Genomic DNA, 27690 nt, shown 5'->3' on the forward strand with positions numbered 1-27690 from the left:
ACATCTAGGAGACATTACCACAGATTTTACAGAATTTAAAAGGATATAGAAAGCATATTACAAAATCTTTCTTGAAATAAATTTGACAACTTCTAAGAAGTACCTTGGAAGACAAATTAATGAAACTGACTCTGGAGGAAATATAATATTTGAATACGACCTTTTAAAGAATGTATATTCCTAGCTTGAAAACCTACCTTATGCAAACAACAGGCTCATACATATTTTAATTGATAAATTATATCAAATATTTAAACCAGAAAAAAAGGAACACTTCTCCCCACATTTTAGCAAATCAACATTGTGCTAATCCTAAAACTGGATAAAGATAATAGAAGAAAATGTATGAACATAGATAGAAATTATTTTAAGAAACCAAAATACTTGAAGTCAGATATGGTAGTATGTAGAAAGTGCTTTTATTATAGGGATGGCAGTGTTGGTTCAGCGTTGGAAGTTCTGCCCCCAAAAGTCATCTTTCTGGCAGAGGAAAGGAAAAAGCCATATGATCCTGTCAGTAGTTGGAGAAAAATTATCGGACTAAATTCTACAGCTGCTCATGGTAAAATCTATCAAGAAATTAGAAGTAGAAAAGTACCTTCTCAACAGATCAAAGGCATGTACTCCATACTTCCAGCGAGAATGCCTTATATGAATGGAGAAGATACAATGCTTTCTCCCTAAGGTGGGGAACAAGGGCAGATCTGCCTACTCTTCATCTGTCCATTAAATTTTGAAATATAGGCCTAAAGCAAAACAGTCTGGCAATAAAATGACACAATTAGGATAGGTTTGGCAAGGTAAAAGCAAAATTTTTATATGTAGGTAAAATGATCATGTACAGAGAAAATAGTAAGAAATCTCTGGGAGCCCCTAGAACTTGTATTTGAATTTAGCAGGATTAGAAAACCAAAAGTATATGTAAATCTTCAGGTCTATATATACTTGCTATAACATAAGAATTCGATATTGAAATTGAAGTTATGTAGTAAAAAAATTAAAGTTATGTAGAAGTATAAAGACCTAGAAAAGTAAAAAGAAAAAGAAACAGAAAGTGTTGTAAGACATTTAGTACCTAATTTTAAGACTTCCTCTAAAGCTGCAGTAATCAAGGCAGTGTTGGTGTAATGGAAGACATATATCTCATTGGAATAAGACAGAGAAACTACAAATAGAACCACGCATGTATGGTCCACTGAGTTTTAAAAGACTATTAAACATTAACATTTTATAGAATATAAACTCAAATCAAGAGCTGAAGAAAAGATAGTGTTTCCAGCAAATGGCACTAGAACACCTGTTATCCATATATACAAAATTACCCTTAACCCTTTATTTCTGTACATAAAAATAATTCAAAAGTATCTATGAACCTAAATATGAAAGACTGAAACTCGAAAACATTAGGGAGAAATTATAAAGGATAGTGTTTATGAATTTAGGGTAGGGAAGAACTTCCTTTGATACAGAAAACATGATATAGAAAAGAAAAAATTGATAAATGAGATTCCATCAAAATTTAGAACTTTAAATGACATCGTAAAAATGAAAAGTAGTCCTTAAACAGACCATTTTTACAATGCATATAACTTATGACCCGAATATATAAAGGACCCTTACAGCTCATTCATAGACAACCCAATTAAAAAGTAGACACAAGAAGATGTTAAATAGCCAGAACAGCACAAGAAAAGGTGTGCAATGTTAGAATCAGAAAAATACTAATCAGTACAATGACAAGATTGAATTATACACTCATTAGGGAGATGAAGTTAAAAGCTTTAAAAAGCTTTGTCATGACTTTTTCTTTTTGTTGGATTCTGCCCTTTTGCATTTAATTTCTCCAACCCAACAGATTCATTCTTCTGGGCTTAGTGGCATTAGTATCCTCACTGTCTTTTAATAGGATGTTGTCTAAAATTTTTTGAAGTACTACTTTCGAATTCATGAAGTTCCTAAGGTGCTCTTTATCCTGAAAGTATCTTATTTCTCCATCAATTTTGAAAGATACTTTTGCAGGGTACATCAATCTGGGTTGGAGACTGTTTTCCTTTAGGACTTGAAATACATCACTCCAAGCTCTTCTTGCCTTGAGGGTTTACATTGAGAAGTCAGCTGTGATTCTGATGGACTTTCCTTTGTATGTGATGTGTTTCTTTTCTCTCACTGCTTGTAGAATTTTGTTCTTCTGTTGGGTTTCTGGAATCCTAACTATTATATGCCTAGGTGCAGATTGTTTTTGATCAAGGCCAGTTGGATTCCTATATGCCTCACTTATCTGTATGTTAAGTTCTTTTCCCCTGCTTGGGAACTTTTCTGACAATACTTTTGTGAACTTTTTTTTAAGTCACCTGCACACTCTATTGTTTCTTCCTTGGTTCCAATCAATCTTCTGTTATTCTTCTTTGCATCATCTAGCAGCTGCTGGATTGCTTTCTCATGGTCCCTTACAATTATGAAGCAATTTTTCTTTTCCTGATCACTAATTGCAATCTTATCTTCTATATCTGAAATTCTGTCCTCACATTGGCTCATTCTGCTGTGTAGACTTTCAATGGAGTTTTTGATCTCCTGGAAATCTGTTTGTATCTGTTGTATGGATTCCATTTGTTTCCTATGTTGTGATTCCATCTTGTTCCTCAGCTCCTCTCTACATTTATTAATCATATCTAGCACTATGAGCACAATCTCTGCTGTTATCTGACACATTTCTGATTTCATTTTTTCCAGATCCTCTTTTTTTGCCAGTTCTTGGAGGCCAGGTAGTTGAGTATCAGAGTGTTCCATCTCTTTTCCCTTTGGGGTTGCTGAAGGTGATCTGGAAGTTTGGTTTTGAGACTGTTTACAAGTCTTCTCATTTCAACTCTGGAGGGTGAGGGAGTGCTGTTGGCACCTGTGTGGTTCACCTCCTCTGGGCTGGGAGCAAAGAGATGGATGGCAACCGAGAAATCCCTTCCTATGGGATGGGTGTGGTGTGACAGTTGGTGGCCTGGAAGCCCCTTCCTCTGGGCCAGGAGGAGTGAGAGAGATGGCAGCCCAGAAGCCCCTTCCTCTGGGCTGGGAGCAGTGGGACAGATAGCTGCTCAGAAGCCCCTTCCCCATGCTCGGATAATACTCCATTTTATTTTTGTAAAAAAAACACATTTATTTTCCAGTCTCCAGCTGATGGGCACTTGGGCTAGTCCAAGTTTTAGCTATTACAAATTGGACTTTAATCTACATGGGTCCACATATAGCACTGTGATATGATTCTTTTAATTCTTTGGGATGATACCCAGCAATTGAATACCTGTTTCAAAAGGGGCTTCCAATCCTAGCTCTCTGAGGTACCTCCATCCAGATTTTCACAGTGGTTGCACTAGTGTGCATTCCCAGTAATGGAGAAGGGTTCCTTTCTCCACAGAACCCCACCAGCCTTTGTTATTGGATGATTACTTGATAGCAGCTATACTTCCTGTGGTGTGGTGGAATCTCAGGGTTGTTTAGATTTGCATCTCTCAAATGACAAGTGATGTTGAACATTTTTTCATATGTTTATTTGCTGCTTTTACTTCTTTGTCTGAGAAATGTCTGTTGATTTCAGATGCTCATTTTTGGATTGGGTCTTAAAGTTTGGGTGGTCTGATTATTTTTAGTTCTTTATATACTCTCAATAGTAGATCTTTGTCTGCAATACTGCTGCTAAAAATTTTACCTCCCTGTGCATTGACTCTTGAGAGTGTACTGGATTCTTTTGTTGTTCAGAAGCTTTTTAATAAGAACAGATCCCACTTGTTGATTGTATGTCCTAGCTACAGCAATTAGACAAGAGAAAGAGAAAGAAATGAAAGGAATAAAGAGTTAAATTGTCATTATTTGCAGATGACATGATGCTCTATATAGAAGACCCCTAGAATTCCAGCAAAAGTATTCTAGACTTAATAACCAAATTTAGTGCAGGAGCTGGATACAAGGTCAACACACAGGAATCAATAGCTTTCCTATACATGAACAACAGACTCACAGAGAGAAATGGGGCCAAAAATTGCTTTCACAATAGCATCCAAAACACTGAAATACCTAGGAATCAACCTAAGAAAAGAAATCAAAGACCTCTACTCTGAAAAATATAGCACTCTGAAAAAACAGATTGAAGATGATATCAGAAAATTGAAGGACATAGATTTTGTTCTGTTGAATTATTTTTAATTTTTTCAATATTGATGTCTATTTTGTAAGCATTTTCATATTCTATTTTATAGTTTTAATAACTATTCATGTTAAAATTTGGAAACGGAATTTTAGAAATTTGATTAGAGTAATGGCTTTCTGATCAATCTTCTAAAAGTTTCATATTTTGGCCTCAGCTTCTCAATAGTTATGACTGTGTTTTTCTTTATGCTCATTTAGTTGACTTCCCTTGAGCCAATGGATCATTTGAAGAAAAATTCATGTATGTATCATGTGAAAAAAGAAGTCTTCCAGGGTCACTAACACCTATAAGAGTTGAATAGGTGTAGGTTTTGGAAGACATGTTTGGGTATACCTAGGAAGGAGCAATCCTGCCGGGCTGCCTCACATTCACTCTGAGAAATACTTTGAATCTTAAATTTGGCAATCATGGTTGTGGCAGTATTTTATATAGATATTCCTACAGCTTTCAGGAATAGAATCTTCCTTTCTACTCACCATCTTCTGTGTCACATATATGTAAGGATTCTCAGATTCCAAATAGCCTTATAAATGTCTCCAGTAGCAGACTCTCACATCACTGTTCATCTTCCCATTTTTGCTAAATGAAACATGATAAGTCAACTTTTAATTGTAAAGTGAGGATCAGGAAAGGTAGGGGATATCAATCCCAAGGAATTTCACCTTTAAAACAGAAGAGAATTCATGAGCTTCAATGATTAGAGCATTGAATTTGGAGAGATGGAAAGTCCTAGTAAAGAATCTGTTGTTCCTAATAAATATAAATATTTCCTAAGTCTGTGGACAAGGGATACTGTGGAATGACTATAGATCAATTGCAGACAAGTAACCCATGGGAATCAATGCAGGGATATTTCTAGATGCTGTGTTAAACTGAGTAACTTCATCACTTTAAAATATTTGTTTCTAATCATTTGGGTGACAGTGCCTATGCTCTTATATTTGATATTTGAAATACATGAATTACCACTCCTTTACCCAAATGGTGTTCATAGGATTGACTTTGGGTTGCCATCTTTGAAGAGGTAAAGTGAAATGAAGTCATTAACCTGGTGCTAGTCCAGCGTGACTGGTGTCCTTTTGAGAATAGGAGAGGAGAGCACTACCATGTGCTCAGGGAAGGCCACATAGAAACAAAAGGAGAAACCAGCATGCAGGAGCCAGTCCGCCAGTTCCTAGACAAACAAGCCCTGTAGAACTTTTTATCTCAGAATTGTAAACAATAGTTTTCATTTCTATCCACTCACTCAAACACTTTGACATGGCAGCCCTGCTGGCATTTGAATAATTGTATATTAGAACAATATTGTTAAAACTATATCCAATTCTCTTTGGTAGCACAAAGAAAATGTATGAGTATTAAGAAACAAGTTTAAAGTTTGTAATATTTATAGAACAAGGAAGAAATCTCATTGAAAAGGACAGAGACAGAAAAAGACAGAAATTACTCAACACATAGACAGGATCTATCACTAGTGATCATGTAGTTTGACAAAGATCAGCATCGTGATCCTGAGCTGGAAGATGCAGGCATCAAGAAAAGGGTTCCTTGGAACATCCTCCATTGCTGATGTTTAGGAAAATATGTAAAAAATGTCCAAGAAAATAGAAAATGCAAATCTCTATGAGTGTTTGAATTGGTTATTGTGTATTCAAATGAGCAGTAAAATGAGGAGAGAAGGTTTCATGCTTAGGAAATGGGGAGAATACAGAGTTATTTGCCAAATGGTACAAATTTCATGTGCTTAATAATATCTTTTTTCCATTAAATATATTGGTGAATTTTAGGTACAGAATACAGTTGCATTCAGGATTGGGATCTTGTACCTCTACATAATGTATCTTTGTTCTTAATATTTCCGCATTCCCTCGGCCCCCCTTCACCCCCTCTACCCTTCCATATTTACAAATACTTTGTTTCCATGTTTTTCTTTTTCTCATATTTTTTCTTTTCTCTTCTTTCCTTTACCCTAACCCTTTCACTTCCCCTACTTCTTTAGACCTTTTCTTCCTATTTCACAATATCAATTACACATTTTCATTCTTCTTTACACTTTTAGTTTTTCACACCAGAGAAACTATTGAGATAAAGACCATCTATTCCAATTTTCTGTAGGGTTTTTTTTCATCATGAATTGGTGTTGAATTTTGTCAAATGATTTTTATGCATCCATTGTGATGAGCATATGGTTTTTGTCCTTGACTCGGTTAATATCGTGTATTACATTTATTGATTTGTGTATGTTGGACCATCCTTGCATCCCTGGAAAAGTCCTACTTGATCAGGGTTCATGATCTTCTTGATGACCCCAGGTATTCTGTTTACCCGTATCTTGTTGAGGATTTTTCCATCTATGTTCATTAGGGATACTGACCTGTAGTTTTCTTTTTGGATTGGGTCTTTCCCTGGTTTTGGAATCAAAGTAACAATTGCTTCCAGGAATGAATATGGAAGTATTGCTTTCCTTTCAGTTTCATTGAAGAGTTTAAAGAGTAATGGTGATATTTCTTCTCTAAATGTCTTGTAAAATTCAGCAGTGAAGCCAATAAGACCTGAGCTTTTATTTGTAGGTAAATTTTTAAGAAAATTTTCAATTTCAATGATTGTAATTGGAGTGTTTAGAATTTTTATCTTCTTCATTTAACTTTGACCATTTGTATATATATAAATCTGTCCATTTTGCATGTGTTTTCCTTTTTATTAGAATACAGGTTCTCGAAGTAAGTATTGATGATCCTCTGGATTATTGCTGAATCTGTTGTGACTTCACTTTTTTTATTCTTAATTTTTTTTCTAAATTGAGCCTTTTCTTTCTTTTTTTGATAAGGTTGTCTAAAGGTCTATCAATTTTATTTCTTCTTTTGAAAAACCAACTCGTTTCATTGATTTTGTGTATCGTTCCCTTTGTCTCCATTGCAGTGATTTCTGGTCTAATCTTTATAAGTTTTTTCCTTGCACAAGCTTTGGGCTTGTCTTACTCTGTTGTTTCTAGGAGCTTTAGATTGAGTATTAGGTGTTTATTTGCATTTACTCTGTTTTTCCACTGTGGGCATTCACTGCTATGAATTTCCCTCATAGAACTGCTTTCATTTTTTTTTTTTTTTTTTTTGGTACCTGGGATCAAACTCAGGTCCTTGTGCTTGCACAGCATGTGGGGAAACCATTCAGCTAAATCCTCAGCACAGAATTCCTTTCATTTTGTCCCATAGATTCCTGTATATTGTATTGTGATTATCATTTCTTTGTTAAAACTGTATAATTTCTTCTTTAATTGCCTCTGTGACCCATTGGTTGTTCTGGAGAGTGTTATTCAATTTCCATGTGTTTGTGAAGTTCTTGTGGATTCTTATGGCATTGGTCTCCAGTTTAATTTCACAATGGTCTGATAATATGCATGGGATAACTTCAATTCCTTTGCATTTACTTAAACATGTACTATGAACAAGTATGTGGTCTACTTTGGAGAATGACCTGTGTGCTGGTGGAAAGAATGTATATTTTGATTTTGAGGGCAGAACACTCTGTAGATGTCTATTAAGTCTATTTGTTCAAAAGCTTGGTTCAGTTCTAGAATTTCATTGTTAATTTTTTGTCTAGATGATCTGTCTATTTTTGACACTAGTGCATTGAGTTCCCCCCTACAATTGTATTAGGGGTTATTTGGTTTTTCATATCCCTTAATATTTGTGGCATTAGTAGTTGGTGCATATATATTTATGATTGTTGTCTCTTCCTCTTGAATTGTTCCCTTTACAAGGATGTAGTGACCAACTTTGTCACTCTTAATTAGTTTTGTTTTGAAATTTACTTTGTCTGTGGTAAGATTGCTACCTCTGCTTTTTTCCAGGTTCCTATTATGTGGAGAACTGTTTGCCAACATTTTACTTTCAGTCTATGAGTTTCTTCTTGAGTTAGGTGCATTTCTTATATACAGCATATTTTTGGATTTTGCTTCTTAAACTTTTCCACCAGTCTGTTTCTTTGGATTGGTGAAATAAGGCCACCAACATTGGTGATTGTAACTGATATGTATTGACTTTTCATTGTCATGTTATTTTCCTGTTTTTGGTTCTTCTTTTATTTTCCCCCTCACCCTTTGATTTCCTGCCTTGCCTGATGGATTTGCTCTGTTGGGCCTCATGGCATTGTGACCATCATTATCTTTTTCTAGTATACTTTTTAGAATTGTTTAGAGTGCTGGTTTGCTATTCATGAAGATTCTCAGATATCCTTGTCGTGGAATTATCTTATTCTTCCATCAATTTTGCAAGATAGTTTTGCAGGATTCATCAGTCTTGGTTGGAGGTTGTTTACATTTAGGGCTTGAAATACCTCACTCTAGGCTCTCCTTGATTTATGGGTTGGTTTTGAAAAGTCTGTTGTTATTCTACTGGACTTTCCTTTGCATGTGATTTGTTTCTTTGCTTAACTGCTTGTACTATTTTGTTCTTCTGTTGGGTTTCTGGGATCTTGATCATTATGTGTCTATGTGTAGGGTTTTTTATCATGGCTCATTGGCATCCTCTATGCTGCACTTCTCTGTATGTGAAATTGTTTTGCTCATTTTGGGAAGTTTTCTGTCATTAATTCTGTGAACAATATTTTTTATGTAATTTGTACTTTCTCCTGCTTTTTCCTGGAATTCTTTCAGTTTTATATTATTGTTCATTCCATCACCCAGGAGCTGTTGGATTGATTTCTCAGGGCCCCTTACTATTTTTAAGAGATCTCCATTTTCATGGTCAATAACCACTATCCTGTCTTCTTTTTTTTTTTTTTTTTTTTGGTACCAGGGGTTGAACTCGGGTCCTTGTGCTTGCACAGCAGGTGGCGGAACCACTGAGCTAAATCTCTGGCCCATCCTGTCCTCTATATCTGACATTCTGTTTTCAGATTGGCTCTGTCTGCTGTGTATACTTTCAATAGAGTTTTGAATCTCCTTTATAATTGTTTGAATCTCTTTCATGGATTCCATTTCTATCCTATGTTGGGCATTCATGGTTTCCATTTCTTTTGTATTTTGGGTATTCATGACTACCATCATGGTCCTGAACTCATCTATTTTTTTTTATCTCTTTCTCTTCTAGAGTCTCTGGTCCTGTCTGTCACTCTGCTCACCATTTCTGTATTTATCTAGGATATTTTTTCTGTTTTGAATTTTTCTAGAGCCTCCTTCATCTGTTTCATTACTTCCTGTGCTATCAGTTCAAGTTGAATAGGTGGTTGATTATCAGACTTTTCCACCTTGTTTCCCTCCAGAATTTGCCTTTTCTGAGCTGGAAGTGTGGATTTGTGCCTTGCTTAAATATCTTGCCCTTCTGACTTTTGTTGTTGTACTGTCCTTGTTTTAATTCCTGAGTTGATACTTCAATATTCCTTATTGTAAGTACCTTTCTTGCTTGTAATTACAACACTTATGGAATGATTGCTTCTCAGAGATGTCTTCCAGATATAGCCAGTTGTTATGTTTTGAGTCTCTAATAACTCCTAGGCATTTATATTTTCATTATACTAGGAAGGAAAAATGATTAGATCAATCACAACACCTTAAACCAAGTGATACACTTAGCAACAAGATGGCATCAAGCACAGGTTAGAAAATGACAATTTGTAAGTTATTAATCTATCACCTTTAACCATGTGAATGAAATCAAAATTGAGGCCCAGCCCAAAATATGTTTACAGTGAATAAACTCTTCAATATTCCAAATTTACCCTTAGAAAGAGTTTGGGAGGAAGAGATAAATGTGTAGAAGTATAGGGAAATATTAGCAGTGAGGCCAGAGAATGCAGGAAGATTATGTAAACTCTAGGAAACTGTTGAAAACAAGAGAAAAACACAGAATGAAAGAACAAAGACAAGAACAGAACAACTTAACCAATAGGGAGGCTAGAAACTGTATTTACATTCCTTTCAAACTAATGAGAATTGAGAGGAAGAAAAAGAAAAGAAAAGAGAAAGAATAAATCTGAATTAGGGCAGGAACAAAAGGGAAGATGAAGAACAATGTGGGAGAATGAGAGAGCAAGACAGCAAAAGAAGAGAGAAACAAAAAGAAAAGATGGGAAAGGGTAGAAAAAAATTAAATATGAGACAAAAGTAATTCCACAAATGAAAAATGAAGGGCTTTCTTCAGGGTATGTCTCTGCTGTCACAATAGACAACATGGGCAGCAGTAGGCAGGTCTAAGTCAATTAGGCTCAGGAAGCCAGCAACAGAACCCTGAGATTCAGGCTGATTTTTGGCTGTGTGTCCCAAGTTGAGCTCCCTGACCTCCTTCAGGGTTGAACTCTGCAAGGTTCTACTACAGTTTCCAGCTGCTCTTACCCTGAAAATAGTCCAGGTTTTGATGGGAGATGGTGATCCCTCTGACTTACTAACTAAAGTGTTCTGGAGTGCCTTCATTGCAGAGATTCCCTTCACTTTTCTAGTAGGCTTTAATTTTTGTCAAGGAGCTTGAGAGAGGCCCTCTTCCTGTTTTTCACTTCTGCTCTGTCTTCTGGAGCTCAGAACAATGGCCTTTAGGACTCCCTGGGCCTCTGTGGTGTTGGTCCAGGTACCAGGGCAGCCAGAAAGCCAAAGACCAGCAAGTTTGGGTTTGGAATGGTGCTGCAGACTGCTCACTCAGAAGCCAATGTAGAGGTGGGGTGGCAGCCCAGCTTCACACAGCTCAGCTCCTCACCCATCCACTCTGTGCTTGGATCCTGGGCTAGAGACTTCTTGATAAAGCCAAAACTAGAAGACATTGTACTTGCAATGTTTCTTTCTATTATTAACATTGGAATTGTCATTCTGAGTTTGAATTGTGTCCATTTTATAAAATGTGAATCAAAACTCAGGCAGAACATGCAACAATATTAATATCAAGGTGCAGTACTTGGTTGTATTAAATTTTTGCCTACTTATATTGGTTATGGGATAAATTGGTTAAAGCTGTAAAAGGTCAGAGATTAAGTTAAGATTAAACTGGTAAAACTTTATGTCTGTATATTTGACAACACTGTTTCATATATTATAATGTCTTATTTTATTCAAGTACCTATACAAACAAGTCAATTGATTATACTTTTATTCACAACAAATATTCTTTATAAATGAAATACAGTTGCCTGTACACTTATTATTGAGGGTTTTGGAGAGACATTACAATGCCTAAAGTCTTTCTCACATGCAAACAAATGTCTGCATATAAATGTAAGGTAGTTGTGTTATGGAAGTGATAAGTAACACAAAACTGAACTGCATGGGCTACAACAAAACCTTTAATGAAATGTCCCACTGAGCCAGGAATTTTAGGGATGATCCTCATAATTTATATGTGCCCTACTTCTGAGCAGTATTGTCTTAAGTAATTGTGGGAGTAAATGCCAGCAGACTGAAAAATGTGTAATCCTGTTACTTTCTGAAGCAGAAGATTTTAAGGTTCACTTATGTAGGTTGGGTGATGGTGAATGAGTCCCCAGGTGAATGAGTGTCTCTGTCAATTCTCCCCTTTGTAAAACATCTCACCAAGATTGGCATCCATTCCTGGAGAACAAGGTTCAACTTCATGGCTGAGAGTGCAGGGAGGCATCTGGGAAATGTGGTGGAGGTCGAGGGATCATTTCTACCAAATGATGCAAATCTAGTGTAGTTTGAAAAATTCTATCATATTTATCTAAAGATGGAAAGAAGTCCCACATGAGGGTGGCTCATAGTTACCTCTTTTTTGGAATGTAGGAAGGAATTCCTTACATTTAAAGTAAAAGGCTGAATAGGCTAAGGAATAATAGACACAATGCTTTTTATGTTCCTATCTATGAGATGACTGCATTTGTACCTTATTTTTTAACCAGAACTACACACTCAAATTTTACTTGGGAAGAGTTGAGACCCTTGTGCTTCTGTCCAAGTTCACTGCATTTTCTGCTGCTTGGCAGTAGGCTCATATTTCCTTGAAGATCTGTGACTTCCTAACAGATGAGTTTAAATCCTCAGCACAGACTGCCACCTTAATAACTTTTCTCTCTATCCACAGATTCATTGCTTAGTTGTTATCCTGTGACAGAATCTGTACTGGAAAGCAACTGACAACTCTGTGAATGGCATTGAATAAGCATGTGAGTAAGAATGTGCTTTTCTACTGGTATTACAAGCTCATTGAGAGCAGATAGTAAGTCTTAAATCCAAGTAGGAGGGATTAAGGAATCTATATTTCAGGGAGGATTTTATTCACACTAAGATAATTTTAATGGTTGTAAATGTATAATGTCTTATTTACTATATAATATGTATACAATGCTTTAATATAAAAATATTTGCCTATGGGTTTCAGTATCTTTGTGTATGTGAATCTACACTATGGCTTTGTACTTATAGAAGAAATGTAAGATATTTTCTCCCTCATTGAGTTCCTTGTTCTTTTTATAGAAATACTGACCTCCTTGCCTGTGCTGCTAACTCTAGTGCTGTTAGAATTGTGCTGGATGCAGGGCATAGCTGTCTGTGAGATGTAGAGCACTGCAGCCCATGGCAGTGAGGGAGTTAAATATTTCACCAGGTGAATTCAATCAAAAGGGAGGCAAACATTTTCATATCAAGTCTGTAAGCTCTGGAAGAATAATGAAAGATATTTAGGAAGATTTGCAATTGCCAATCATTTAATTAATTTTACACTTAATAAATTGAATAGTACCTCCTTCAATGTGGAAAAGGCTTCAAAGTATAACCTAAAATACTTTATTGTTCTGGAGGAAAGTCCTAGTACTTTCATGTCAATAATTCAGAATTTTTTTATATTTGATGGATGCATGTTATTATTAGATATTATTATTAATTAATTGGTTGTAATCTTAACTCAAGAGTGTAGTAAGGGAATTAATATAACAAAACTAGAAGGCTCTGGAAATTTTTTGAAGAACTGAATATATGGTACCTCATCTAAAGCTTCTTGAACATGTGAATATAGTGACAACATTCATAAAGGAGACCTTCAAGAATAATATTGGGAGTTTTCTGAGAAGATTGAGAATCCTCAGAGCTCAGGAAAGTTCATCTAGAACAAAGCCCAATACCCCAATTAGAAAGATTTGTGATGAGTCCTGCTTGGCATTTGTTCTGAGCCTCACTCTGCAAATTTGATTCCATTCCAGTACAGACAGAACACAGCCACAGATGGTGACAGTCATGCAATTCAGCCAGTGATCAGGGATGGTGGTTAATCCTTTCACTGTCTTTGGCCTCCTTATGAATAATACAAACAACAATTATAATAAATGTCTTTGAGATAGGAAAATCATCCTTTGGATTGTTCCACATTCACATCAGTATAAAATTGGTTAAATAGATGAGGGATGTGAGGTATAGGAATGAAAATGAAACAACCATAGTCACTCTCACTAATGGAAACCAAAACAGTGATAACAATAATTCAATTCTTTATGTAAGAATGTTAATCAAAATGATCAGGGCAGATATTTTTCTGTGAAATTGTGAAAATGAATATTTCATAGCAACCTTCATAAAAGTTATAACTACCATTCTATTGACAAATTTCAAAGGTTTTCAATACCACATATGTAAAATTTCTCATAATGTAATTATTATCCTTCATAATAATGAATTTATGAGTTCAGAGTTTGTTTGTAAAGAGAAACAATACTGTTGCCCTAAACAATTCAATTTCTCTGTATCCAGGCTTTCCTCTGCCTCTGGGCTATAATCTGAGTTTTCATGGAAAGAACTTTGTCGCTATTCCTCTATCTAAAGTGTAGTGTCTATGATCTTCTAGAAGTTACTGACAATTGAAGATGTGACCATAAAATTCACCCCAGAGGAATGGGCCCTACTGGACACACCTCAGAGAGAGCTGTACAGAAATGTGATGGTGGAGAACATTAATCATCTTTTATCCCTTGGTGAGTCCACCATTGTCTCTATCTATATTCAGTCATGCAAGTTTTCTAGCATTAGTTTTCTAAAATGTGTGATGCATACCCAAATAACTCTGTGTCTGAATTTGTTTATAAACCTTACATTCATGAAAGAGAGTTTTAAATCACATTCATTTACAAGATGTTTTTAACAACCTTGAATGTTGATTTGATCAATATTTCATGCCTTTATTGCAAGCAAATCTGCAAAACCCAGAGTAAAACTGTGTATTAAATGAATGTTTTCAAAATTAGAAATTCACTAAATTATTGGAAAAGTATTATTTTAAACTCAGCATGTTAAGTTTTGAGCCAGACATGAAAATAAATGTAATGTGAGTATTCTTGAAATGTTTGTGTCAGATTCTATTTAAATAGTATTCATTTTACCATGGACATATGTATTTTATTATTTTTGAAATATTGATAATTCTGCATTTTATTTAAAAAGAGGAATGAATATAAGAATCCTGACAGAGAATCCTTTTTTGGTACACATTCTAGATTTCCATTTAATATTCACAAATTCACTCAGTGATGTTTTCTGAACATATTTCCTAGGTCTAACTTCTACCTCCTTATTTCTTCTCAATTGCATTCCTTGTACTTGATCAAAATATTTTTGTTGCCACAAAAATAAAAATGTGCTTGCTTCCTTTTCCCTGAACAGGATACCAGCTCTGCGAATCAGATCTAAATTTTCTTTTAGTGGACAAAGAAATGCTGTGGATGGTGGAAGGAAGAGTTATTCCTCAACTTCAGAGTCCAGGTAGGGACCACTGAGTGGTGCTTCATTACACATGGGAGCTTGGTCAGTATGTAAAGTGAAGGCTTTTAAAGTGAGTGATGCTCTGTACAATGTGGGAGAGGACATGGGTGATTCTTTCAAGTTTTCTCAGTATTTCTTTTGCATGACCATCTCATGCAAGTGTATTTATCTTTGCTTTTGCTGTGGTTGGATAGAAGATTTATGTATACACTGGAGTTACCATTTCATATAGGGGCTACTGTCCTCAGAGATTCCATTAAGGATCTTTCTCTCTATACCTGAACAGGCTGTCACCATTTTAATTTTCCATAATTTAATCTTTACAAACTTCTATAATATCCAGTGCTCTATATTTGTACAACTTCTCATTGAACCTCTCTTAACATATGTATGCGGTTTAAGTGACAGTCTTTGTTATCACTTGTTTCTTTGTACTTGACTTGTATTACTCATAGAGAAAGTAATGTTTCATTTAACCCAATTTGTAAATGCATATATCACGCATTGGTCCTTCTCATGCCCCTCATTTCCTCCTTAACATTTCCTCTCTCCTTCCCCTCAACCTCCTCTTCTCCAATATTCTCCCAAATCCCTTTCATAGAATCTCTCTTGCTGTGGGTGATGGGATGAGAAAGGTTTGCCCAAATTTGCAGTCCAGATGAGAACCACAGACTGATGCTTCAATGCAGATGGGAGCCTGGCTATGGCATATGTGAGATGTGGCTTTGGTGAAGGGAATGATGTTTCCTAAAATGTAGCTGAGGACCCTGTGAAAAATGTTACAAGTGTTATCATTTAATTTAGTGGAACATCACAAGTCATGTGCTTTCTTATCATTGTTTCAGATTTGAGAGAGAACAATATGTACGTATTGAAATTAGTTTTGTCTATATCTGTTTTCTTCATAAGAGTACTAAATGTTTTCCCTGTGTACCAGCACAGATTTTTATTTCCATTTTAATTTGTGTGATTAATTTTTACCAAATTCTACAATATCAAATGCCTACAACCTATAATTGAACAAATGCCTAGAACATATAATTTGACACTTGCCTATTTTACTCAATTTGAGTGACAATTTTGGTGTTTTCTGTTAGTTGTATGGTAATTTGAGGGACTAATACATTTCATTTTATAAAACCTGCACATGCACACAACATACTTTGATTCTTTTCTCTTTCCCCTTAGATTTTTGCCTTTTCCTCTCTCCTTCCTCTCATCCTCTACTTCTCCAATGCTTTTCCCTTTACTAACATGCCAATCCAATCACAGATTTTCTTCCACTTTCTGCTTATGAGACAAAATATGATATTTTACCTTACTAATCTGACTCATTTTATGCAACATGACCTCAAGTGTAATCATATCATAGTTTGTTTTGTTTAGTTTGTGTGTCTTTGCACATAAATACACATTCTCTGCCTTCATCCGTTTTCTTATGTGCACCTAAGAAGTTTTCATAGCTAGGAAGACATGTGTTTTGCTAGAATAAAGATAGTTAAAGAGTAAAAACACTTTAGGAATTGTTTAGGAAATGTATCAACTTTTTAAGAAGTAGGAAAAAATGATAGGTCAAAATTTACTCAAAAAATTTACTCTTTGAGGAAACTTCACAGTGATTTTAATAATGAATTTAATCATTTAAAAGAGAAATTATATCTACTTTTATCTCAAATCCTCAAAAGAATTTATTAGTACTTGTATGTGATCCTCATTCTCATTGGTGAGATGAAATCTCAAGGTAGTTTAGATTTGTAATTCCCAGAATAGTAATGATGTGGAAATTATTTTCATTTAATTTCTTCTCTTTTCATTTCTTCTTTGGAGAAGTAACTATGTACCTCGTTTTCTTTTCTATTGATGCATATGTATTTTATTTTAATTTTGCTTATGTATTCATATGTATATGGATGTATGATCATACTGCTGTGTACTAAGGAGTGCTCTCAAAGAGTTTCTTCTGTTGTATAGTTTGTGTCTTCATATGGCATTCTTTTCATTGCAGTGCAATAGCTTTCTGTTTGATATTATCCCATTTGTTGATTATTACTCCTGTTTATTTTCTAAGGAGTCCCATTCAGAAAACTTTTACATTTGCTGGCAGAGTGAAACATTTCGTTCTCCTATATTCTTGTTCAAATAAATGTGGCAATATCCCTGGGTATTTGATACACTTTATGTGAACACTATTTACATTGTGAAAGTTTGGAATCCACTTCTAATTATCTATTTATGAAGGTCTAGTTTTCTGAAAATATTTATCAGACTAGATTTTATTCAATGCATATGGTTGTCTTCTTTTCAGGAAAATGATGGCTGTTAGTATGTCATTTTCTTTCAGTGTCCTCCAGTGTATTGCTTCTGTCTCTGTTTATGCCAATATTGTGTCAATTTTTGTACTTTTATTTTAATACATGGATATTAAATGCTGCACTGACTTTTAGCTTTCCTCAACTTTCTGATGATTGTTTTGCTTAGGCTTGCTTCTGGCTGTGTGTGTGCATGTGTCTTTTGCTGATGAATTGTAGGATTGGTTTTCTAATCTTTCAAAGAACTGTATTTAATATCATCATTGGAATTCACTGAATATACAGATCTGTTTCATAACAAGATCATGAAAACAATATCAATTCTGTAACCTCCTGAACATGAGAGATGGCATTAGTCACTGTTCCTCTTCCAAAATATTTAAGGCCAATACTTTAGAGAAAGAAGATTTTTGCTGTAATACACAATTTCTGAGGTTGCACTTTATTATTGGCCAACTCCAATGCAGAAAAGCATAAGAGAATGGCCTGAGAAGCTACACGGGTAGTGGAAGGTGGGGTTCAAAAGAGAAAAAGAGGTGAGAAGAGAGGGTCAGGTGGAGCTGAGAGCTTTCCCAGTCATGTCCACATGACCTCCACATTCCAACCAGGTCCTGTCCCCAAACTCCTATTCAACAAAGAACGTGTCAATGGCCTAATCTAATAATGTCTACTTTGATGCTGTTATAACTTCTCTTTTCCATATTCAACTCTCTTTCCATATATGAATAGTAGGTGACATTTCAGTCTGAGATATAATAGAGGTCTTTCTATCTTATAATATCTGTTTCAATCCCTATATCATGTGGCATAATTCTAAATGTAGAAATAACTTAATATTTGTTTGAACTTATATTTTGATAGTTTTTGGAAAATACTGTGTCAGGGAGAAAATCCCTGGGTTCATGAAAGAACCAGATAAGAGTCTTTGAAAGTATTTCAGCAAAGCTTGACTTCTCCAGAGAGGGGAATAGCTAGGATAGACACTGCCAGGCAGCACACCAGGCAGTCACTCCACATGGCTTTATTTCTTGACTCACTGTTGTCATTTTTTATGCTCTATTAGTGGCAACATTGCCTCACACATTCACCTGATTTCATAGTACTTAAGGAGTTATAGTGCTGAGCAGAACAGTTGCTGTGACCCAGAGGAATCTTTGTTACAAAGTTTTACTGCAGGTGGACTAGCATATGGCCATGTTGCCCCAAGTTATTCTTGTAAGGATTGGGAAAATAACCATGTGCACATTTTACAAAAAGAGAATTTTGGCATAATAAATTCTCTTTTTTTTTTTTGGTACTGGGGATTGAACTCGGGTCCTTGTGCTTGCAAGGCAGGCAGTGGAACCACTGAGCTAAATCCCCGGCAAGCATAATAAATTCTTATAAATGGAGTTATTCCAAATATCCCCCTTCATAAAAAAGTTTACTTTTTACACAAAATTTACCCTTCTTTGTGACAAACTGTTCAAACTGAATAAAGAATCATTGACTTTTGTCATCTCGGTCTGAAGTTTATAATACTAGTAGTTTGATTTTGTAGGTAAGCAAGGATGGCTTAGTAAGGGCTATCTATATCAGGCTTTGCACATCCCTGTTACCCAGGGAATGATGCAGCATCCAACTAGAGCCACTGCCACAAACACTGTGATAACAGAACTCACGATGGAGGTAGTTATTCCCTTCCATGACATAAAGCATTGATCCATTCCATTAAAGAAAGGGTCACCTATTCCTGGGTTTGCTACTAACTCATTAGCAAGTGTTGTTACACCCTCCAGCACCTTGATAATAATACCATCTGGAGCTGTATTATTGGAATGAAAGTACAACATTGGCTGCCTGTCACTACACAGGCTCCTCCTTTTTTTCCAAAATCATGTCTAAAGTCAGACTATTTTCCCAGGCCATTTTGCTGCTGGGGCCTAATTGTTCTGCTATTCCTTGAATAGATTCTCTAATACAGTTTACAGACCTCATTTAGTTATAGTATTTCTCATTTGGCCCACTTTGTTGATGGTGGACCAACAAAGGGTACTGAATCCAGTCCTGCTGCTATTTTATTTCTAGCCTGAAATTCTGTGGACACCCCCTTAGGGACTGATCTAGGCTCAATGTAAACATGAGAATCAGATGATACCCCTGTGATAAGTTTTCTCCCTGGTGCAGAATAGATTTGGGGGTGGATTAGGGTTTCTAAGTGTAAGGGGGAAAGGGGTGGCCAATTGCACCAAAGCACAAGTCCCACTCCAGGTGGCCACTACGTTCTTGAGTAACGGAGCCCTGAATACGACCAGAGCACTGCCTGAGCCAGAGCCCGTGCTGCCTGATTGCCCAGAACCTCACAGGACCTAACTTCAGTACATCTCCATGCACTACCCTGGAATTCTCACTGCCCCCACTTTATACATGTAGTGTAATTAGTTATCCAGGACTTGGGGCTTATGTATATTGTCATCATATATCTATGTTCTCTCATCATTTTCAGTAGAAGTGACAAAATCTGGCAGGAATCACTACCCCTGGCCACCTGGTCTTGAAAGATGATTGTCATGGATTCCACCATGACTGAGGTCCCTCCTATGGGAAATTAGACTACCTGAGCCTCTGGCTGGCAGGCTCTGCCTGCATAGCAATTGTTTTTATACTTGAGGTTTTGAAGAGGATAGTTAATCCATTTCTGGGAAATATAAGTTTTCTTGAATAAAGTCTAAATTGCCGAAGGTGGTTGAAAGTCTTTAACTTCTACCACCGTGACATTAGCAGGGTCATTGCTAGACCATAGAGATGCCATTAAGCTAGTCTGGAGGGTGACAGCCATGATGGTGGAAGGAGAGGGGGTGTTGGGGGTGTTTTTGTCCAGCTTGAAAGCAAAGGAACTGAGCAGGTCATATCCTGAGCTTTCTGTACCCAATCCATAAGTTCTAATAACTCCAGGTTCTTGAGTCATGGTTTGAGGATCATCAGTAACCAGGAGTAGGAGATTACACTTCAGGGGCTGGCAGCAGCAAGAAGCATTTCCTCCTATTATCCGTATTTTTAAAGGCTCGCAGAGAATTTGAAGATGGTAAGTTATCAGTCCAAACCTTATACTGAGTAGTCCACCAGATGTCATTCCTGTCATTACAGAGACCTTTTAAAACACTATAGTTATATCCTTTTTGCTACAAGGGTAGAGATATTTTTCAGCTCCAGACCGCTGCTTTTGGTTGTGCAAGTTTCTACAGGAAGGGACAAAACATGCATGAATTGTGCTATTCTGAGCAGAGGGAACCACAGTTACATTGATAGTGAAGATATGATGGGAAACCTCAGCTAAATATAAAAGTCCCATTATAATACTTTAAAGTGTACCTTGGTATCTGTGGAATTCAGAATTGGCCTCCATTTTCCCTCAGTTTCAGATGAAAGTAACATTTAAACTGTAGTGTAATGAGTCAAAAATTTATCAGCCTGTGTATGGTGCTGTCAATTGTAAGTAACAACTGAGACTATCCTTCCCAAGTTGGTTGGAGGTTTTCTTCTCTCCACATCTTGATCAGGGTATAATCAGTTGGCCAGTGGGATGTGGTGTACAGGAAGTTGAGAGGTGAAGTCTGTACAAGCAAACTTGGTGTATGAGAGAAAGCAGAGTAGGGAGGCTGGGTACATAGTTTCTATGAAATGGGTCTTTTGTTTCAAAATGAGGAAGTCAGTACCCTGGCCTAGGAAGGGAGGCCATAGAGCATCTCACAGGGGGACAGACTAATATCATTTCTTGAAGCAGCTCTGATTCTGAAGAATGCAGTGGACAGCCACTTTTCCAGGGTAGGCTAGTTTCTAGTATTACAGTAGCTAAATAACTTTTTAGGAATTGATTCATCCTGTGCTCTTTTCCAGAGCATGTAGGATGTCATGGTATATACAATTTTCAGAAGTTTATAGGTCCCTCTGTGTACTCTAAGGATGTTACCAGTAAAATGGCTCCCATTGTCTGAATCTATATTTTCCATTTGCAGAAATAAGGGAATAATTTTAAAGTGAGAATAAGATGAGGTGGAATACAGGGGCTTCTGATTGGAGGGCTGACTGTTTTGCAGTCTCATCTGCTAGCATGGTTCCCAGGCTTCCACTGAACTCCCTCCCCCTCTGGAGTCCTGGGACCTGTACTACAGCTATGTCTTCAAGCAACATGAAACTTTCTTAAACCTGCATGATCAATTCTGTATAGGGGAGGACTAGTTATTTGCTATTAATCAGGCATCATTCAACCCTGATGTTTCAAACTATGGAGCACACCAAAAGCACATTTGGAGTCAGTATAAATAGTTGTTGACCCTCTCTCTAAGAACTTTGTTTCCTGTTTATAGCAGAGTACTGTTATGTCTCTTTCTTTTGAGGAACCACATATGAAAAGCTTTATATGGTAGCAAATAAAGTTTCTCTAAGTTTGATCAAACCTTGTCTGTTCATCTCTGAGATCCATACATCATGATCCACAGCACTTTTTGTGTTATCCTTGAAGAAGAATTCATCAGGCTTCAGGAAGCTATGAGAGGAAAGACTGATATCACCTCTCAAAAAAAGTTGTCTTTATGCTTTAATATTCTGGTAGTCAGTTAGCATTCTTCCCACATTATTGTGAAGAATTGCCTGGACTTGATGTTGTTTTCCAACCATAAAGGCCCCATCAAAGTAAGGTTTTTGTTTTCTTAGTCATCATGGTGACTGTGGTAAAGGACTGGATACACTCTGGCCAACCCCAGGTTAATGAGTCCAGTAACTTGGACGAGTAAGCCACTGGTTGCCTTTTACCTTCATGTTCCCAAGTTAGGATGCTGAGGGCCCTTCTCTTTTATGATTTGACAAATAGAGTAATGGATTTTTAATCAAGGGCAATGCCAGGGCTGTGTCAGTGATGAGAGGTTATTTAAGGTTTTCTACCTGTTGGGTTTTCTTTGAATTCTGAGGATGAAGGCCAGGTTCCTACTGTAATAGAGTAAGATTTAAGCCTTTGGTTTTTCAGGGCATATGAAATTATCCATAGAGAGAAATTCTCAGATAGTCCCTGAAACTCTGTTATATTATAGAGCAGGGTGGAGGCATGTTGATATTCACCTGCACTCACTCAGGACGTAGCTTCCATCTCCCCTCACTAATGAAGTGTCCCAGTCATTCAACTTCATTTTCAAGAATTTGTAATTTAGTTCTAGTTACTGTGACATCCTGCCAAGCTAGGATATTAAGTAGGCTGATAGTGGCATGTGTCACTTCCCCTTTGAGAACCCTGGAAAGCAATACGTCATCCACATATTGAATCAACTTAATCTGGGGAGGGAGAGTGAATTTTTCAAGAAATTGTTCTAAGATTTTTCCAAACAAGGTAGATGTGTCAGTGAATCCCTGTGGGAAGACAGTATACTGATATTTTTATTTCTTCCCCTACAGGGATCCTGAAATTAAAAAGCCAATATGTCTCTACTATCTTCAGCCAAGGGGAAACCCAAAAGGCAGCTTTAATATCTCTAACCCTGAGTCACTTGTGGTGATAGAGAATTGTGCTAAGGAGAGGACAGGGGTTTCAGAGCATAGAATGCCTGTTCTGGATCATCTAGCTTACTGTTCCCTAGTCCTGTGCTAGTTGATAAGAGCTGTCCAGTGTCTTTGTTGTTGTGGTTTGTGCAGTGTTGAAGTTTTAAAAGATGACTTGCAAGATTCCAGGAGCCTGGGTTTTATGGGTCCTTCTCTGATGGGGTTGAGTTAAAGACCCCCTTCTAGGGATATTGGGTAGTACTTTCTCCTCACTCATTCTCTCCTGTTCTTTAATTCAGCTGGCATCGGGGAATTGTTTAATCCACTTGGATTCCCATCTATATTCCAGACTTCAGGAAAATGTTATATTCAGACTGGGGAATCAAGTGGTTAAGGGAGACGTTGATCTTCATTTTCATAATGTTTAGGCTTGTCTCTAACTTAGATATGAAATCTCTTCCTCGGATATTTGTTCCTGCCTCAGGGACAAAGAGTCATTTTCCATGAGCTGTTCAATTTTGAAATTTGACCTATATTGCTTCAAAAATAGAAGCCATAAATCCTTCTGTTTTTAGTCCTCATATTTAAGGGCTCTCTGATAACAGTGTAATATAGGAGATTGATCATAAAATGAGGTTTGGAGCACTCCAAAGTCTACTAAGAATCTAATAAATCTCCATTTTAGATCTTACAGCTGGATTTATCAGAGTCTCTTGGTAGGACCCATCAACATGAAAGATCCCCTGACCCTCCTGTTCTTTGTCATCATCATGTTTATCACTTCCCTTCCCTCTTCCATTCTGTGCAATGTCTTTAAAAGTGTCTCCTTTTCCCACCTTTATAAGAGTTGTTTCCCCTTTTCCTTTTGATGTCCTTGGGACTGGACCCCTTCAGATGGCCTTGCTTCACTTTTGACCTACTGGATTGGCCAGTTCCTTTTCCGTTTCTTCTGTGCCAGAAAACACTCTCCTGGCTTTTCCTTAAATCCCACTATACATATATTTTTGCACTTCTCGTTTAACTTCACTAGTTATTTATCTTTCCAATCCTGAATATACTGGAGTTCTTTGAGATATCTGGCCAGATGTGTGTAACAAAGTGGAGCTTTGCCTTGAGTTAGGGGGTCCTCAAGATTTAGTCCAGACCATTTTCTCCTTTGGTATTTTCCTCTGTTATGAAAGTTAGTTCCTCACTATTTTCCCAGGTGGATGTTAAAAGCTCTAGTTATTGTTCAGGATCACGGAACTGACTCTCTTATTCCTTTTACAATCCAGTTTCTGAGCTATCTCATGTGATCCCATTGGGTCACATTACTATCCCACCACAGTTCCTGATTAGGAAAGTAAACATCTGCAGCTAGGATGTCAGGGGAAGCCAGAGGTTCTCAGTCCCAAAGGCCTTCTCCACTCTCCTGACCATATGCTCCAACAAGGGAATAGAATTCCTAGTACAGACAGTAGTTAAGGCAGGTGTACAATTGTAGGTCCAATCACAGGTGTAAGTGTTGAGCCACCATTGGGGATCTTCTGGTATGTTGTTTAGTTCCCTTTTAAAGTCCTTACTTTAGAACTGGATACAGCAGCACTGAGGAATCTTACCCACACATCAGTGAAACCTCCATGAGGTGTAAAATAGCTATGGTTTCTCTTCAACTAGAGAAGGAAAGGGTCAGTTTGAACATCCTTTTCTCCTTGCTCCAGCTCCTCTTTCAGTCCAGGGACAGATGGGTAATGAGACAGGTGGGGGCTGAGGTTCCTAACAGTGGCTCAGATTGTGGTGCAGACAATGAGAGCTGAGTGGCTATGTCATCTAAGGGCTCAAATGGGAAAGGAGAGGGAATGAAGCTGCAAACACTGACTGAGAACTTGGCAGATAGAATGACATGCTACCAGCTGTGTCATCCTTTGGGTGTGAATATGAAGAGGGGGAAGAAAGCAGCTGATGCTGTGGTGGCCTGCTCCACCTCATTTAGAGCTTACTCTGTCCTGCTTGACTTGCCTGCTCTGGTAGGCTTGGCCCCTGGTTATAAGGCAGAAGTAAGCAGGTGTGGGAGCATCACATTACTTACTCTTTTTCCTCTCCATTTTCTCAGTTTTTATGGGATACACACTCACTGAGCCCCACATCCAACCTCAGACATAATCAACCTCTTTTCAAGACACACAAGTTTTATCATTAATGTGATCATTCTATCAAAAGTTGAGTGACCCAATCTACATTGGACCTTTACCTGAAGATGTTGTGAGCAGGTTCTTGGATCTATTTGAAACCACAGCTTTTCATTTCTGATGTATTTGTATTATTAGTTCTCTCACTGTTGTTCCAGTATGGGAACACTTCCCCCAAAGGGACTACTTGGAGGAAATTTACTTTTAGTTTCTTTTTCTTTAAAGCTGTTTCAATTTGATTATTATATATCCTGCATTTTCTAAGTATAAGATGTTCCCTGGAAGATTAATCTCCTCAAACCTGGAGATTTTATGCTCTCTAGCCCAAACACCATGTCTGTCTCAAATGACTTTCTTGGGGGAACTGCACATGTATCAGGATCCTCCACTAGTTTTATGTCTGAGACATGTCTTAATCACACACAACCTGCCCTCAGAATGACTCAACCACCAAGAAATAATTTTTACCCATTCTTGAATTTTTGACCTTGACCTGTGCACAGGGCTGCCTGCTCTGCTGTAGCAGTTTTTTTTTTTTTTTTCTGAGCCCTTCCCCGCATTTCTGAGAACTATCCTACCCTGGGGTGCTAGCAGAAATGAGGCACTGAACATCTAGGATCTTGGAATCCACTACAACTAGGCAGGCCACATCTCCTACCAAGGGGAGGGTGCAGGCGCCATTTCCAAGTGCATTGAGGGCTCTATGCTGGTTGCCAAGTTGTGAGACAAAAATTTTCCAATGTGGTTAATTGACTTTGAAACTATCTCAGTAAGGCTTTCCATGTTCAGAAGGGTGTGTTCCTAGGCTACACAAAGCCAGCCATGCCCCAAGCAGTCAAGTAGCCCAACTTTTATTTCTTGATTCACTGTTATCACTGTGCCATGCTCTAAAAGTGGGGGCATGACCTCTCCTTCTATCCCAATTGGCAAGTTGTTAAGAAGTCATTGTTGCTGGGCAGAACAGATGCTGTTACCAAGAAATATTTCTGTTACAGTGTTTTATTGCAGGTATACTGGAGGATGCTGAGACCAAAAATCACCTGACCAAGGGTACAGTGGCAGGATGAAAGAAAGACAAGACAATAAATTAATGTGTAAATAGGTGGCCCAGGACAGTCAAAGCTCTTATGTGCCTAAGACACCTTCTCCTCGAGCTTGGCACTATTTATTGAACACACAGCTTCTAGAAGGGATAAGGGACAGTGCAGGGAACACTGAAATGGATAACACTGACAGGAGCAGTCTCCTGGCAACCAGGGAACAAGATACTCTAGTAAGCTCATATCATTGATTAATGGGAATTTTGGGTTTTACCCTGGATTAATTTTGCCCCTCAAAAATAGAGATTCATATAAAATGGATGTATGGTCAATATGCCCTTTAAGAGAAAAGACAACCCTTCACCTCATTTTGTAAAGATTCATTACCTGGGCCAGGTGTGTTTGTGCCCACCAGTAAACCCAGCATACTGGAGGCTGAGGAAGGCTGATTGGGAGGGTTCAGAGCCAGCTTGGGATGCATAGTGATTTCAATGACAGCCTCAGTTTCATTGTAAGATTGTGTCTTAAAATAACAGAATAACTTTCTGAATTACTTTCAGTTAATTTTTTGTGATTAGAAAAATTAAGATATTTTAATATTTGGATCCTGTTGTTTTGTTTTTGTTTTTGTTTTTGTTTTGGTCCCAGGGATCAAACTCAGCTCCTTGCTTTTGCAGGGCAGGCAGCAGAACCACTGAGCTAAATCCCCAGCCCCTGGATCCTGTTGTTTAGATAAATTGTTTTTTCAATCCAAAAGTTTTCTGTTGTTGATGGGTCTTCTAATGAAAGAATCAAAGCATTTTCACATAGGAATAATCTGACTTCATTTGATATATTACATTTTAAATTATTCCTATTTCTATTACTTTCAATTTTCTAATCCTTTGATAAATATACCACTAAAATACTGAACAGAAGTTTTGGGGAAAAGCAAGCTTTTTGCTACTGATTATACCATAAATGTTTTTTCGTTTTCCCATTCAGTTTAATTTTCTGAGTTTACTGAAATTAACTGTTATTAATATAGACATTTGGTCTTCTTTATATAGTTACTACACATGTTTTGATCATTAAAAGATATTTACTATTGGAAAGGCTTTCTGTGCATCAAATGACATCATTTTGGGATTTTCATTATTGAATCTATTCATGTGGTGAATTATGAATTTTTATTTGTGGAATTTTGCACCATTCTTTCATACCATGAATGATTGAGTGTCTATGGAATATCTGTGTTCTTGAATTTAGAGTCTAAGAAAAAGTAAAAATAATCTTACAGGTATATTTCCAAAAATATTGCCCTATAATTTTCTATTCTTCAGTTGCTATGTCCTCTGTTGTTAGTTTGATACTAGCTCTAGAAAATGAATGAAGAAGCATTCCTTCCTTTCCCATTTTGTGTAAACCTTTAGCAACATTATTGTCCACAATTCTGGTGCAATCTGCTAAATTTCAGCAGATATTTCATGTTGTTGGTCTTTCTTTGAGGAGAGACAATTATCTGATACTTCAAGCTCATTATTTGTCTTGGATTTGTTTATATTTTCCATATAAGGCAGATCCAGTTTTGGTAGGACATATGTGTTGAGACTTGTATGAATTTTTATCAAGAATTAGTGTTTTATGTTTGTTTTTAAAATATATCATTGTGATCCTTTGTGTTTCAAGGATTTCAGTTCTAACATTTACTTGTTCATGTAAGCTTGAATAAATCAGGCTCGAGAATTCTTTATGTATGTCATTGTTTCACAGTCTAACTTTTCTAAATAAATTACATTAAATGATTCTTTTA

At 37.0% G+C, this 27690-nt stretch overlaps 1 protein-coding gene across 1 annotated transcript in view; it reads left to right on the forward strand.

Annotated features, from left to right (window-relative positions):
- The window catches only part of LOC110347607 (uncharacterized), a 34482-nt gene that overhangs the window by 1780 nt on the left and 5012 nt on the right, over positions 1–27690 (forward strand). Inside the window, exons 2-3 of the mRNA XM_087211017.1 lie at positions 12211–12292; positions 14775–14873. Of these exons, the coding sequence (XP_087067143.1) occupies positions 14825–14873 (49 nt within the window). The 5' untranslated portion in view covers positions 12211–12292; positions 14775–14824. The remainder of the gene's footprint in view (positions 1–12210; positions 12293–14774; positions 14874–27690) is intronic.

The sequence above is a fragment of the Heterocephalus glaber genome, unplaced genomic scaffold (assembly GCF_053883595.1).
Source record: "Heterocephalus glaber isolate CG9 unplaced genomic scaffold, H.glaber_assembly_v1.0 deba00001264, whole genome shotgun sequence".
Taxonomy (NCBI): domain Eukaryota; kingdom Metazoa; phylum Chordata; class Mammalia; order Rodentia; family Bathyergidae; genus Heterocephalus; species Heterocephalus glaber.